At 45.6% G+C, this 16,120-nt stretch overlaps 1 protein-coding gene across 2 annotated transcripts in view; it reads right to left on the reverse strand.

The window, feature by feature from the left end:
• Window positions 1-2,932: 2,932 nt before the first annotated feature.
• Window positions 2,933-16,120, reverse strand: part of LOC149329304 (uncharacterized) — a 46,084-nt gene continuing 32,896 nt past the window's right edge. For both annotated transcript variants that reach the window (XM_089561911.1, XM_089561912.1), the window contains exons 3-4: window positions 5,757-5,810; window positions 2,933-5,079 (exon numbers count right to left, since the gene is read on the reverse strand). In XM_089561911.1, coding sequence (XP_089418037.1) covers window positions 4,355-5,079; window positions 5,757-5,810 — 779 coding nt within the window. In that variant the 3' untranslated portion in view covers window positions 2,933-4,354. The remainder of the gene's footprint in view (window positions 5,080-5,756; window positions 5,811-16,120) is intronic.

The raw sequence follows: 16,120 nt of genomic DNA on the forward strand, positions 1-16,120 counted from the left end.
TTCCACCACGGCGAACAAAGTGACTTGAAATCACATGAGGCAAAAGCTGTAACAATCACTGCTTCATTGTTTTAATTGACTCAAACTGTTGCATTAGCCACCCTCTAGAGCAATCGCAGCAAATGAACCGACACAACATGAGGGAAAAAAATTCGTTAATTCCTCATGCCGATGCATGTTTATCTTGTGTACAGTGAAGAAAAAGAAACAGACACGATATAGTCCCTTTGATTTGTAATTTCAAAAAGAACGCTATGGTTTATCTCCTTCTTTACAGTCAGAGCCCTCGGGGAAAAAAAGAGCCATCCTGGCGACTTAAGGGGACGTCAAGACACAGGGGACGGAATGTGGCTTCAAGCGAGACACATGGACTGTCTCACGCTTACGTTGTCGGTGATCTGGCGAAGGCGTTACAGGCTCGATGATGTAGGTAACCGGGGAAGTACGCTCCAGGATGCTGCTCGTGGGACGAAGGAGACGGAAGGGAAAAAAACACGACCTCGGCATGAGTGCAGTCAATGACGCCATGATGTTGGGAAAGAAAGTCCCACCATAAGATGACGTCATGAGAGCACGATGAAAAAACGATGAATTCAATGATGTACAGCGCATCCTCAATAGTGACACTGGCAGTACAGACAGCCAACGGATTAATCAGGTGCGAACTGGCGGCTCGCAGCGAAAGTCCAAATAGCGGCATTGTCACCTTGCACAATTAGCAGCACAGTTTCTCACTCAATACGGATACAGCAGCGCCAGTATCAGCCAGGGCAAAAGCATCGATGCCCTCTACAGAAACTTGAATGACATTGCACGGAGATAGGTGAGGTCTTGAACTGTTCGTCAAACACGCAGCTCTTGCCTCCGGAACTGCGCGGACTAGTTCTGGAGTAGGACAATGGTGGAGTAGGACAACGGCGCATCGGAGAAACCGAGTATCAAGAGGGAGATGGGGAACGGTGGCGAACAGTCGGGCGGCCATCGGAAGAGGGGACTGTCTCAGGAGGGGAGAGAGGCTGAAAGTGCTGGGGAGGGGCGTAGGTGTAAGCGCGAGGGTCGGCGGGGTCAGGAGGGGGCAGGTAGCGCCAGCGGCAGTGACGCATCACGTGACCCGGAATGCCACAGGCGTAGCAGATGAAAAGGTTGTCATGCGCCCGCCAAGGGTGGAAGCATTGGGGTGGCGGTCGAGTAGTAGTCGAGACGGCACAAACGCTGCGGGACGAGGTTGCCTGACGGCCTCGGCATACGTAAGAGGGGCAGTAACGGAAGGTGGGGGACAACCAGATGGCAGGGCCTCAGACACTTGCTCCCGTATTTCTTCGTGAGGTATGGGTGCAAGATGACATGGTATGACATGGTGAACTCAGAACAGACGGAAGGAGCGGCAGCTGCCGAGCGACCTCTTCAGGAACAAATCGCTTGATTTGAAGCAAAACGGTGCTGTCTTCGGTGCACACAAGGCCACCGAGCGTCACGGGCCGCGCAGAGGGTGACTGAATGAAAACGCGCAGGCAGAGCGGCTTGTCATAGGCTTGGCACAGGTTGAAATACGGCGCTGATGGAGGTGGGGTTCTTAGTCACAAGCATGTGAAAAGCATCCTCCTCGATGCCCTTGAGTACATGCTTGATTTTGTCTTCCTCCGTCATTGACGCATTGACACGCTTGCAGAGGGCGATGACATCTTCGATAATATAGCTCGTGAATGTTTTGCCGGTCTGCTCGGCGCTGCTCAGCGCGAAGCTTGCGGACAGCCAGGTGGCCGAAGATGTCCGTGAAACTGCTTTGAAGGCGGACCAGGTGGTAAACTCCACTTCGTGGTTCTTATAGCAGAGGTTGGATACTCCGGTTGGATAAAATATGACGTTGGTTAGCTTCATGGGGTCGTCCCATCGGTTATGGGCGCTCACCCGTTCATAAGAGGAGGGCCAATCCTCGATGTCGTTGTCGTCCATGCCGCTGAAGATGGTAGTAGCATCGCGCTGGCAGAGCGTACCAGGACAAACAACAGGCGTCGGTGAAGTGCCAACGGGCTGGGTCAGGGTGGTGTTAGATGGTATGGTGGTAGAGAGAGTACGGTTGCGTAGCTACAGAATGCAACTTCGTGACCTCCACCGAGATGTAACGCGTGTTACTGGCAAAAGGCACTTGACCGGGACGACCAGGCAGAGCAGCAAAATCGCACATCCAGGCTCAGACAGTCAGCGCTCTTGTCTCGCACTGGGCGTTGGCGCTCCCACTGCGGGCACTGATCGTCTTCTTCTTTACATGTGTTTTTCATGCAGAATTGCAATGTAGTTAATGGGGCCGAAATTCAAAACTGACCTCCAGAGGAGACTGTGAGCTCTTCGTGAATGCACACAACGCACAAAACTCAAAGTACGCAATGCGATTCTTGCATAGGAAAAGATTAGACCCTCTTGAACCTACGTTAGCAGGCGCAAGCTTCTACAGAATAAATTTTGAGTTTCTGCGCAAAAAAAGCGGTGTTCTACATATAGGACGCGAGGCGTATATGGGTTAACTGTGCTTGAGCTTCAAAGAATGCGAGTGCAAGACATGGAAAGGACTTCACAACGTGCAACGAAGAAAAGCGGGGGCTATTTAATTTGAATTCCCCGAAAAGGTTGTTCAATGGTTCTTATCAGAATGGATGCATGTAACGGCATGTAAATGCACAGTGGCAGAGAAAAAAAGAGGTTTAAAGTTTTCTCCACAGCAAACGTCAAAACTGCCACCCATTGTCGTGCCACAGGAAATGCAACACCATTAGACCGGATAGCCTCGCTGTGGGGACCAGCACCAAGAGTTGAAGCAAGTGACGATAAAAATTATTTTCTGGAAGCAAGGCACAATGATGTCTGTGGATGCTCGAAGCATAACGCTAAAAAAAGGACACATCAGCTATTTGAAGAAAAAGGCTAACCAAAAAACTGCATTGCTTTTGAATTTAATGCAGAATATGACAAGCAACTTTTACAAACAGCCACAATGTATTCAACGTTTTGTAATGGCAACTATTATAAAATAATCATGTGCAATTTCACACAACAAACCTAAATTACCAACTTTACCATACACTACAAAATAACATTGTTTTTATATGCACCAACACAGCATATTTTGTTTCAGCAGTCATGACCCCTTGCAACTAGTTATCATGAACACCTTACAGACAGCCAGAATGCATTCAACAATGTGTAATGGAAACTAGAATAAAATACTTATGCGCACAAAGCAATTTCACAAAAAATGATCCAAATTATGAGCGTTACGATACAATACAACATAGCAATGTTTTTCATAGCCACCAATCAGAGTATTTTTTTTATTCATCACCCCAAACCCCTTCAGCTTGTTATCAATAACACCTTATGCAAAAAAATTAAGGCTTTTTAAAGTAACACCAACACAACAAGAAAGCTAGCACAAAATGAAATAGTAACAAATACCTGATATTTTGACAAGCACAACAGATTAAAAATGGCGTGGACATAATGCTCCGCAAATATTACACCATTTATATGCAGCTGAGATAGCACTCTGAGAAACGGTGGTGTCGATGTTCCTGAACACTTTTTTTGCTGGGATTCACACCGAAGTACAGAGAACCGTTATCAAGCCTGCAGACTAAGACAAGAGATCAATATGAGGTCGGACACCTGCCTTTCCTCACTCATTCCTGCCACTAGCACTGCCGTAATAAACACACAAAGATTAACACAAGAGCAGGTTTTCCTGTGTTGTCATACAAACAGTAATAGGTTCAGCGAAATTAATGAGTGAATTCATAATGAATGTCACAAAAATACACCCACTCAGACAGAATCTCTTCACCGAGGCAGGCAGACAAATGGCGCCAGCACACAGCGTAGACGTAGACAGGTTTACTGAATGCAGGCTCCGAACGCGGAGTGACCCCGCCTGGCTGCACACATGCCACTGTGTGTGCATAGCCAATTTGCGGTAAACCGGTATAAGTCTATGCTATTAGGTCTCCCGTATGCTAAATCTCTCTCTAATATTAGGAACAATGTTTTTGAAAGTCTCTCACCAACAAGAAGCGATGCCATCCACGTATGACCGTGATTTCATTTCCATTGATGCGAGCTAAAAACGTAGCAGGCTTACCTCCGTGTTCAGGAAAGACTTAGAGCGAGTGTGTGTGTAGCCTAAGGGAAAAATGGATGTTTTTTTTCTGAAAACTCCATAAAAGTGAACAAAACTGACAAATGTATATAAAGATGAAGGTTAGCTACCAACATTTTTCATAGGGCATTCAGCTAGAATTTCGTTAGCGTGCATATAAAAAGGTAGCCAGGAAAACATATTGACTAAGGGCATTGCAAACAACTGCTATTCTTTGTGAATCGCCTTTTTGTGCCGTTCCATATTTTGCCTCTGAGGGAATCTCTTTTGGCACAAGTCACACTGGTAGGGCTTTTCGCCCTTATGGGATCTAACATGCCTCATAAGACTTGCACGTTGTACAAAGGCCATGGGGCAGAGCTGGCACTGATGCGGCTTTTCACCCGTGTGGATACGTATGTGTCCCACCAGGTTGCTCTTCACTGTAAAGCTGCTACCACAGTGGTCGCAACGGTAAGGACGCTCGCCTGTGTGAGTGCGCTGGTGTTTCACTAACGTATCCTGGAGTGCAAAGCTACTATCACAATAGCCACAACAGTAGGGACGCTCACCTGTGTGAGTGCGCTGGTGTTTCACTAAGGTGCTCTGGTGTGCAAAGCTACTATCACAATAGTCACAACGGTAAGGACGTTCACCAGTGTGAGTACGCTGGTGTGACTCCAGGTGGGCCTTTAGTGCAAAGGTGCTACCACAGTCATCACAATGGTATGGGCGGTCACCAGTATGGACTCGGAGATGCATCACTAGCTGAGATCTTTTTTTGAATTTCTTGTTGCAATGGGTGCATTCATACAACTTCTTTTCTACAGGTTTACCCCTGTGGTTACCACTGCCAGAAGCAGCAGATTCCATGCAGTGGCTCACTAGGCGCCTTTGACCAGTTGAATCTTGCACAGGAGGTACACCATGGTCGCTCTGTGTGAAGACTGAACCTGTTATAAAGGCAGAATACTTCCAATCAAATGCAGGAACCAACATTGCAAAGCTCACCAGGAGCAAGGGAAATAAAGATGAATGTGGAGGACATATTCGTCAACAGCTCTGGATGTTTATGCAAAGTTTTATTCAACAGGGCGACCTTAAGCAGAATTCAGGCCTGAAGAAAGATATCCCTAGAATGAATTCTGCAAGCAGCTGAAAATATTTCAGCTGCAAAAAATGTCATCCTTGCCAAAAAAATAGGGTACCCTTTGAAATGGATCCAAAGCACTTCCATTACTGGCATCATGACAGGCGCTGTCCTAAGCCCTCCCAAGTGGGCCTAATAACTAAACAAATGGCAGTTAGCTAAGTTAAGCACACATCACACTGCCACTCTTATTTTTTTTATTTGCTCCTAAGACAGGGTATAAGAGAAAGCAAAAGGCTAAAAACCTGACGAGGCCTTGGACGCCTGTACAAGTCCTTATATCAATGCCTAGAACTCACAGGGTCGTGAGAGTCTGGACATAGTTCATATATTATGGAAAGCAGCGTTCCAGAACATCAAAGGCAAATATCATCATAATTAAACATAGTTCTTTGAACTGACGTTTCTGTATCTTTCATACTACTCGTTGAAAGACAACCTTCAGAAATGCATTGACGAAGAAAAACTGCAGATTCTAACCTGACGAGTTTTGTCCAGAAAATACTCCGTATTTGCGGCCTCTGGTGGTCAAGCCTGCAAGTGAAAGACAGGTTGCATCCATAAGACACAGGATTACATGTGCAACAACTCAGATTGTGTTATTTGGATGAGACAGTGAAAATAGAACACCATCTCATACAATCGTTGTGCTAGGTCGGGTAAAATCAGGAGGAAAGGCTTAAAAACAATGAAGTTCCAAAGCAAACATTCCAAACTTTCGATTCTGCACGCAGTTGAGAACTATAATTATGCTCATGAAAAAATCACAGTTACCTAAAAAAAATCAGAAAGGTGTTGCAAGCAAACCAACAGCCACTTCATAGACCTGTTTGCATGCACAGTAACTGGCTTCATAGCCAGGACTGTACAAGTCTGCCTACGCAGGCTTAAGAACTAAGGTGTCAGTTATGCTTAGAGAAAAAACACAGTGGTACAGGATTCCTTTTTCTTTTTTTCTAGACCTCTTACACCCTTCGTACCGCACACAGGAGAAAAACTTTCAGAGCCTGAAAACTGGTAAAAAATTGCCAGGAGGCTTGCTTGCAGCCAAGATTAGAGCTGTCCACGAGTGTGGCCAGCATGTCCAACAAGGTGTTTACCTTGCAGTACCTCCGAGTGACATTAACCAAATCAGTAGAAGCACATCTGAAACTGCACGCTACTGTGGGTCGAATGAAGTTACAGCATACCATATTTACTCGCGCAAGGCCCACACCTCCAATATGGATGAAAAATTGAGCGAAAAAGAGAGGAAACTATCATGACTGAGCTTTGAAATATGCTACTCTGAAAGATGTTTAAGGTGACCAGCTATTCTAACACCATGAATGGCATGGAAAAAAAGTGTCTCTGAAGATATGCTGATGAGGTGAGCTCATCAGACAGTAACGAGAGTGAAAGCTGATGATGACAGTAAGTTAGATGGTGAAAGGGCAGCTTTGGTTAAAGAAGGCCACAGCTCAAGGAACTTTCTTCGAAGCAGGTTGGGGTTAAACGCCCATTTCCAAGCACTGCACCCAGCACAAGCTAGGGGGAAAACTTGCATATTGCATCACCGGTGGGTACCCAGTGCTAGACATATTAAAGGATTTTTAGCGCAACGACACAACACAAGAAAGACGACAACACGGGACCCAGTGCTAGTACTGAGATTACAACCCTGCACATAATACATGCGTGGTGCACGTTCCAATGACTATGCTACTGGTGCAGAGAAAGTGAATGCAGCAAGAAATAAAGAATAAAAGTATAACTCGTCATCACCTATTGCATTATTCCGAGCAGAACCACAGCAATACTAAATCAGTTTTACAGGCATTTTGTGAGGCATGCAGACCTGACACGTGTCAAGACCTCAGTCCGGCAAAACTAAAGAAAAGAAAAACAAGGAAAAAACAGTGCGGGTCCTAGACGAGTAAATGTCGTAAATCTTGCATTGCCTTGGGCAACAGGGTAAAGAGCACAGCTTCAATAGATCAACACAGCACAGAGGTAATAGGGGAGTACAGGGTCAACAGGGTCCATAAAGCACAGAGGTCTACACAAACATTGGGCAGGCAAATTTTCTCAAATGTCTTCACATCATAATAAAATCATCTCCTCTCCTCAAAGATAGTTCAAGGTCCATACAATGACCATGAATCGAAGTCCATACACAATGAATTACAAATGTGCAGAACAGCATTCAGTAGTAGAAAACAAAAATAAAACATTGCCACGATCCACCCCATACAGCCAAACGTCGCCTGCTCTTAAAAGAGCCTCAAAACGGAACGGAAGACGTCACAATGCAGGCTAAATGGACACAGCAACAAACATAGCTTGGACAGAGTCAGGAATGCTTAGCACATGACAAAGTAATGTCAGTCACCTGTGACGAACCACAAGGAATCACAGCGTACCCTTCAGCAAAGCCATAAAAATGCGCGTAAAGTAGTGAACAGCGGTAGATATGATACCATGTAGAATTAGTCAAGAAATCTCTGCTTCTCCCGTAACTGAGAGTAAAGTAAGCATGAAATGTTTACGGGCATAAGCAAGCATTTGAAAATATCTGCGGCTATACAGCGAAGAAATCAATATAAAGATTGATGTGTCAATCACACATGCAACAAAAGGCAAATTATTTTAATGCATGCAATATTCACCATCGATGTTTCTGTTTTAAGAGAAAAACATGAAAGAATATGTTATAAATTAAATAATCAATTCACACACAATGTCCGGCGTAATTACATATTGTTCTCTTTCGTGTGATCTCGCACATTCTTTCGCAATGACCATCACTTCAGTTACAAAGATCCTGCTTCGATTTCTGAATAATAGGATGGAGTCAGATTCACCCCATTTTGCACCAAAAATAAAGGCGTCACTTTCTGCAATTTGTATTTTTAACCAAGCATAATGGTTTGGAACGAATGCCTCTCCTTTATTTAAGATGACCACGAGCTTCTTAATTTTTTTACAATTCTCAAAGTTAATTACCATGCAACGCCCTACAGGCACTGGCACAGACTTTCTTCCAAATATGTGTGAAATCTCCAGAATGTTATAACTACCCTGAAACATATGCTAATTTCATTGACTGCCTTGTGGAATGCAGGAGGAGAATTCCGTATCCTCCCATCCCCTGTGCAACCCTTTTTTGTGTGGAGTGCCTGGCTTGTCCAAGATAGCTGCAAGACCACTGGCCCTTGCACGACAGGCATAATCCTTTCTTGGTGCTTGGTTTTGTGTGACCAAATATCGTGATTCTAATACTTCTAGTACTGAGTGCATACCGCGAGAGTACATAGGTCATAGGCTGCGTTCAACTACTGTACGAGGTCAGGTGTTCTGTTAGTACCCCAACTGAAATGGGAACTTCACTGAGAGCTCAAGCTGCTCAAATACTGTACTCCAATGTTTTCTGCTCAACCGCTATCAAGTGAAAACGAGCAAAAAGAACCTGGTACCTCCCAAACATCAGTAACAACTCGAGAGACAACTATGCAGCCACTCGTTATACCCTATTTCCTTGTCCTTTCAGTGAGCCTGTTGTCATATCTGGGGAAAGAATTACATTGTTGACAAAACGAGTTCACTAAATGAAATTTTTATTTTGAAGGTGATGCCCATTTTCATCATCATTAAGACCCCTGTAATTGAAGCAATTACATCAAAGCCATTTCCAACCCACTTTGTGAATAGACACAATGCCTGGAGATCACTGCACATGCGATTTTCCAGGATACAAGCATGCAGCAATGGAGACATGAAAGGGTGGCAGGCGTGGGATTGAAGGTTTCTTCCTCTGGAACCTTGCACGGGCTTATCAATGATGGGCTGCAAGATAACAAAGAGCAAAGGAGTGTCACTTTGGAATGAACACAAATGCCCCACGCACTGGCGCATGTGTGCTTTTGTGTAGACGGCAATGCACAAATGGGTAGGGACAATGCACAACACCAGATCTGACAGCACTCTCTGAAGTCTGTTTCTCTAGGCACAAAATGTGGAAGGATACGGATAGGAAAAAAGAAGAGCACTTGGCAATGCACTGTTAGCTGGAGTACAAATATTTGAAACTGATGTTTTCTACCAGCTAACATGCAATGTCAGTTCTGGTATCTTTAGCAATGCGTCATTTGATAATCTTGGCCAGATAATCTTGGCTGCAAAAACTTTCATTCCATGCAGCTCAACACAGATAAAAGTGAAAGACACGAAAAGACCACAGATGCCTCAAAAGGTCATAAGCCCAAGCTCCAAAATGATCTCCAGACCATGTGTAGGTGCTGCCAAATCGAGACGCACGTTGTTCTTGTCAAAAATCAACGAGATGGATTCTGATGACCTGAATTGGCACATGGAAATTCAGAGCACCAGACACACAGTTGGAAAGGATATGAGCCTGAGGATATTATCTGCATAGTTTGGCAGCAGCTGTCCATACAGGTTGTTTAGCCAGCAATTGGCATTCCTTCTCCAGCTAATACACTCTATTTGCCTGCAAAATGACACTCGGAAAAGCAGAATAAGCACAAGGAAAAGCCTCAATTACACGAGGCAGTGTTTAACAGTAGCCACTTGTACATAGGGAAGGTACGTTCGATGGGCACCGTGTCCCCTTAGTGCCTTGGAAGCAGCCTTTAAAATGCAGGAATATATTTCATCTTGCCATGAAACCATGGCAGCAGATAGACGACTCCCGTACATAGGAGACTTATGGTGTGATGCAAGTAGGGAGCGCTGATGTGATTTTAGATGCGGGTTCCTGGCTAAGGTAAAACTCGGATGCACTGCCTCGAGCGAATGCCACGAGCCAGGAGAGTGCACCCTGAATTGCAGATCAGCCACATTGTAGCAGTTGCCTATTTTATCAGCACATATGGCATTATGCATTTCAGAGCAAGGCTATCCTTGTAGATGCGATCTCCAAGACAAATTTGGATTGACACTCGATACTATGCAGTCAATCGTAGAAGGAAGTGCACAGATCAAAAAGTAAACTAGACAGCGCATTCTCTCCACTGTGGGGACTTGGCCCGCTTCGTCCCCTTGGGTTTACTCCCCGCGATGTCGTCCTCCCTATTTACCTTAACAAGGGGGGTCACCTGCATTGTATCGACCCTGGCGCCAACAGATGGCGTGACAGTTGCAGGTGTGGGGGAGAAAGCTCTCTCTCTTCAGCCTCAGGAATTCACTGCATGCACGTCGCACGAGCTTGTGGGAACATTTCCCGTGAGCTCGTACCCCTGACTAACGGTATAAGGTAGGTGGGGATGCATTTGTTTCTATTCTCCTCAAGTTTTTCATGTAGCACGTGTTTCTTAATTCTGCCTCCTCTAGTACTCAATTTTCATAAGATGCACGTATTCACAGCACTGCTGACTATATTGTCTTTTGGTCCTTGCATATGTGAGCACCCAGGGAATTCCCACGTTGCGAGCGATATTTGTTAGATCACAGCATATATCGTTCGTTCACGATACTTCTTAAAGGTGGTAACTCTGGCATGCAACATAAGGCGGCCAAGGCAATGCTGAAAGAAAAACATTTTAAATTAAATGCCACTTCCCTCCTACCTGATCACATAATGTCTGGCTGTGTGCTGGTGAATGCAGAATTAATGTCCAATTGCAGACACAACACCACGCTGCAGTCATCTCTGTTTAGAAACAAAGTTTTTTTACTTTTCCAGAGCTATTTTATCCCAAAGTCTTTGTTTTCAAGGAAGTGATAAGTGAAGGAAACCAATGGACAATGGAGCTAAGCTGAATGTCACAGACCCTAGAATGAGTGAGTGTACAATCACTGGCATCGTAAGGACATCCTTAGACAGCTGTTGTGCCCCAGGTCATTCTCGAAAACATGACTCGTAATAGGTTGAACCATTTAATGCGGAGCAGTGCCACTACCTGCACTCGTCATGTCCAGCAGCGCTCCCATGACTAACCCTACATGCGGGAATAAAAAGTTTAAGATTATGACACAACCAGTGCTGCCAACTCTAGGGATTTTTCCTTAGATCTAGAGAATTTGGACGCTGTTTAGGGGAAAAGGAATTTTTTGTATAATCTAGGAAAATTTCATTTGCTTGGAGAAAGCTTTTTTTTCTCTCTCAAATTGGGAAGACAGTACAAGCTTTTCGTTGTTTTTCTCTACAACTGACGCAGGCCCACACAAGATTGCCGCGCGCTCGAGTAAAGCCTGTTCCGCATGCAAGTGAAAACGCTTTGTTGCTGCGGCACAAAGGCTGTTTAGAGCCATCGAGGCGGCTCCAGCAGTCAGAGCAGCGATGTTCCAACAAGTTACAAATTTTTCGCCACGCTGCTCAATTTTCAGTTGCTTGCATGCATGTGTACCGGCCTTTACACGGACGTAGTCTGTGAGGGGAAAAGGCCCCCAGCAGGTTCGAACGTCCTCCGAGGTGGGGCCCCGGAGGATCCAGAAAAAACGTCCCAGACCGAGCACGTCCGTAGATGTAACAAAAATGGTTTTACTTAATACGGGAGAGCAGTCACTGATGGGTATGGAGTTATGCGGCCGAGGGTCGAGGAGTGGCTCTGGTGTGAGATTCCGCTGCACGTCGCCAGAAAGGCGCCGGGGCCAAGTATCTCCGCGGGGCTGTTCTCCCTGCGGCCGGAAGTCGGGCGCGGAGCACCAGCACCAGTGGCGCTGACGACGCGCCAGAGAGGAGACGGCCGCCCAGGTCTGGACACCCGGGCACGGCCAGGAAGGCACCCTTTCACCGCAGGGAGTCCCAGCCACGGGACGGCAGGCGCGATCCAACAGCAAGGCCGGCAGGATCCCTGGGCAGGCAGCACCTGCCTGTGCCCGGCACGGCGCCCGCTCTCCGAGGCAGTGAGAGGCGGGCAGGAGACAGCAGGCTCCTAGTTGCCCTGAACTGGGCGAGGACAGCTTCCCCAGGCCTGGTCACCCGGGTTCAAGAAGCCGTTCAGCCGTGACCTCGCCTGCTCCGTTGCCCAAGCTCGTCTCCTCGCGCCGCTTGCGCCACGCCTCGCGTCTCTCCTTTTTTTCTCTTCTTCTTTTTTCAAGCGAGCGTCAACCCACCGCTAGTGATGCAGGGCGCTTGTGGCATCACAAGTCAGACGTGTATGGTCCCTGACGTGGCCAGTGGCACCCGCTGCTGTGATCTGGCGCGCCACTGCCTTCCCTCAACACGCGTGCCCCTTTCTCGCACTGTATTTGGAGCTCGGTGCACGACGTGTAAATCCTATTTAGTAAACCTATCTGCATGTTTATTTTGATAACCAGAACAGAACAAGTGCGCCATTTTTTTTATAAAGGTGCACCGTGTTGAAAATCTGCTAGTCCAACTAGGGGAACAATTCCCAGTTCACCCGCCACGGTAGCTGAGTGGTTATGGCGCTCGGCTGCTGACCCGACAGACGAGGCTTCTATCCCGGCCTCGGCAGTCGAATTTCGATGGAGGCGAAATTCTAGAGGCCCGTGAACTGTGCGATGTGAGTGGACATTACAGAACCCAGGTGGTCGAAATTTCCGGAGCCCTTCACTATTTCATCCCTCATAGCCTGGGTTGCTTTGGGATGTTAGACCCTCCAAAATCATTAACCATAATTCCCTGTTTCACTACGGCGAACAAAGTGAGTTGAAATCACATGAGGCGTACAAAAGCTGTAACAATCACTGCTTCATTAATTTAATTGACTCAAACAGTTACTTAAGTCACCCTCTAGAGCAATCGCAGCAAACGAACAAGCAGCTTTTATATTGCAGTTTCCGTACACTCCTCAAGCGACCTCCAGGCATTTTGTGTGTGCTATCGTTTGGCTAAAGTCTAAACTGACACAACATGCAGGAAAAAAATTCAGTTAATTTCGCATGGCGACGCATGGTTACTAATATCTTGCGTACAGTGAAGAAAAAAAACAGACACGATATAGAGCCTTTGATTTGCAATTTCCACAGAGCGCTACGGTTTATCTTGTAGCTTTATTTAGAAGTTCTTCATTCTAGATCCTTCATTTTAAATTTACAGCTAATTTACTTACAAACGGCTGGTAATAGGGTAGCTGCATGATAAAACTTGCTACTGAACTACGCATAAGCATACATTTTTTCACAATCGAACGCTATTTTGCATAACTGGGGAAATCTAGGGAATTTTTTTGTTGCAAATTGGGGGAGAAGCCGCCCTGGAAGTTGGCAGCACTGGACACAACTGAGTTAATGGATTAATGCAAATATATGCAAAACTGGTCGTTTTCTACATTACATTCATAGGTCCCATGGAGTCCTCATACCACTCCTGGAACAGCCACCCAGGTTGCTCTACCCAAGCAACCTCGCGACCGACCATTAATATAAGTGCCAACTGCAACGGCTGGCAGATTGTGATGAAGTCACAAAGTCAAGCGACCTACGTGGCTCACCTAGGTTGCTTTCCTACAGGTGTTCTGCGAATTTTTTCGCTCACGGCCAATGACACCCGACTTTTCTGCAACACCAGACAATGAACACTATAGCATTGAAATTGCACACATTGTATCTTTTGGCAAGCCATCACAGCTCTAAGCAACGTTAGCATAAGTGTCCACCCCCGCTAATTATTCACATAGCACTGACAAGACTGATAATAATGAAGTTATCAGCAGAGCACATCCCCATGCCCACTGCATCGAGTACGATACTTTTAGGCTGAACAGTTGACTATGGCCATAATTGATTGCATCAACAAAGCAAGCGGCCTTACAACAGCCTCAGAAAAACCTTGAAGAAGACTGCTATGCAACAAATCTCGATCTCAAAACGGTCAAGACTACCTAAGTCTGAAAAATTTGGGCATAAAAAGAGAAAAGATAGCACTTATCTGCATTAAACTTAAAGATGGTTTGTTTGTTTATGGGGTTTATCGACCAAAAGCGACTAAGGCTACGAGAGACGCCGAAATTCCGAACACCTGGAGTTCTTTAACATGCACTGACATTGCACAGTACACAGGCATTCTGCCTCCATCAAAATGCGACTGCCGCGGCCGATATTGATCCCGCGTTTTTCGGGTCAGCAGCTGAGCGCCATAACCACTGCGCCACTGTGATGGCTAATACAGTATTTTCAATCTGGGAAGTAAGAAACGTGGATGAAAAACTATAAGATTTGCTCAACCAAGATAAGAATGCTTCAGTTGCAATATCAAGCTGAATATCCAAACTCCTGCCTTACTTTAATACAATCTTGTCATCTGAAACTTCCAAGCACAAATATTATGTCAAAAAACAGGCAAAAAAGCAGATATGGAATAAATAAAATGATGGCTAGAAAAAGAGGCATTACCACAACTAAGAAAGGCAGGACATTTTTGTGAATGTGGTGAAGCTAGAGCATAACGAGCAGGAACTCTTAGAAAAGCACACAATAGCAAATGAGCCATCAGACTAAAAGAAAGATCAGAATCAAAAAATTGCACAACACATCACAGACACCAAAGGAATACAGTGTAGAATACACAAAGTAGCCTTCAATGGGAACAAATAAACAGAACAGGACACAAAGCATACAAATAAAGAAGTGGCAGTAGGAAAATAAAACATTTGACCACTTTAACTTACTAGGCAAGGTGGCACTCGCCACAGGCCTAATAAAAAGGAGACGCCAACAGTTATCCATTTATCTAAGGGAAATCTATTGGTGTGTGGTACAAAGACACGTCCCTCAGCACATAACCAATAAACCATGTCCCACAGTACAAAACAAATAAAACCATTAACCACTATAATCTACTAGGCAACGTGACACTTAACACCGCCCAGATAGAAATGGGGAATTTCTTGGTGCATGGTACAAAAACATGTCGCTCAATACATTGTTTTACAGGACAGGAGCATAGAGCTATGAGTCTGCATAAGTTGGCAGCAGTTCCCCTGGAATGTTCTTCCCCTGGCTACTGGTATGCCTCCAATGCCTGCAAAACGAGAACACAGAAAACAGGCCCAGCACAAAAAAAAAAACGACAAACAATACCAGCATTGTTCAATAATGTAGGCAGCCCTGTATTTTAGAGCGGATCATTTAGTGCAATGCTACGGTAGCATCCACTTTTCATTCCTGTGTAGCGGCTATTGGGACGCAGTTTGCATGCCATAACAGCATGCAAAGGGAGACGACCAGTATATACAAAAAAAAAAAAAGCCTGGCGAGATGCAGTAACTAGTGGCTGTTTGTACCAGTTTTCGGCGCAGGCTGCTGGCTACAGGTACCGCCTTTTTGGATATGGTTCACCAGTTTGTACAAGTCACCACAGTGCACCTGAACACTTTTTTTGCATACCACCGAAAGAACTAATGAAAGCATTTTCCACGTGATTACGGACACAGAAGAACGCAGACATCGATCGCCACGAACGTGCTGTCTGTGCTAAAGCCCGCTACAAGAGAAACAAAGCATGGAAAGCTCACTGGCGACTGAGTGAGTGTCACGGTCACGGCAGAATACACACACGTAATGAATTTAGACAGGTTAACGTCAGTTACAACCATGCAGCCTGTTGCGTTTACTTACCCGCCGATGCCAGTGTTGAAATAGCAGGTTTATAGGAATAAATCCGGCAGGTTTCACTTGAGCACATTTGGCTGGCATTGTGGTTATACACTCCTGCGGCTTTCATGTTACGTAAGGCATTAACAAGTAATCCCGAATATTTCGTGACTGCGCGGTGACACTTCGGCACGCGCGCACAAAGACGGACCATGTCTTCACAGGCGCACGCTGCAAAAGTGATGTTCACAGGGTTGCAATGAAGTTATCCTTGCTCTGTATGCGCACAGATTTTCTTCCTGCAAAGCTTCTTCTTCTCACAGGCTGACAACACACAAAAAAGG

The sequence above is a fragment of the Amblyomma mixtum genome, chromosome 9, assembly GCF_055824585.1.
Source record: "Amblyomma mixtum isolate Tamu chromosome 9, ASM5582458v1, whole genome shotgun sequence".
Lineage (NCBI taxonomy): Eukaryota > Metazoa > Arthropoda > Arachnida > Ixodida > Ixodidae > Amblyomma > Amblyomma mixtum.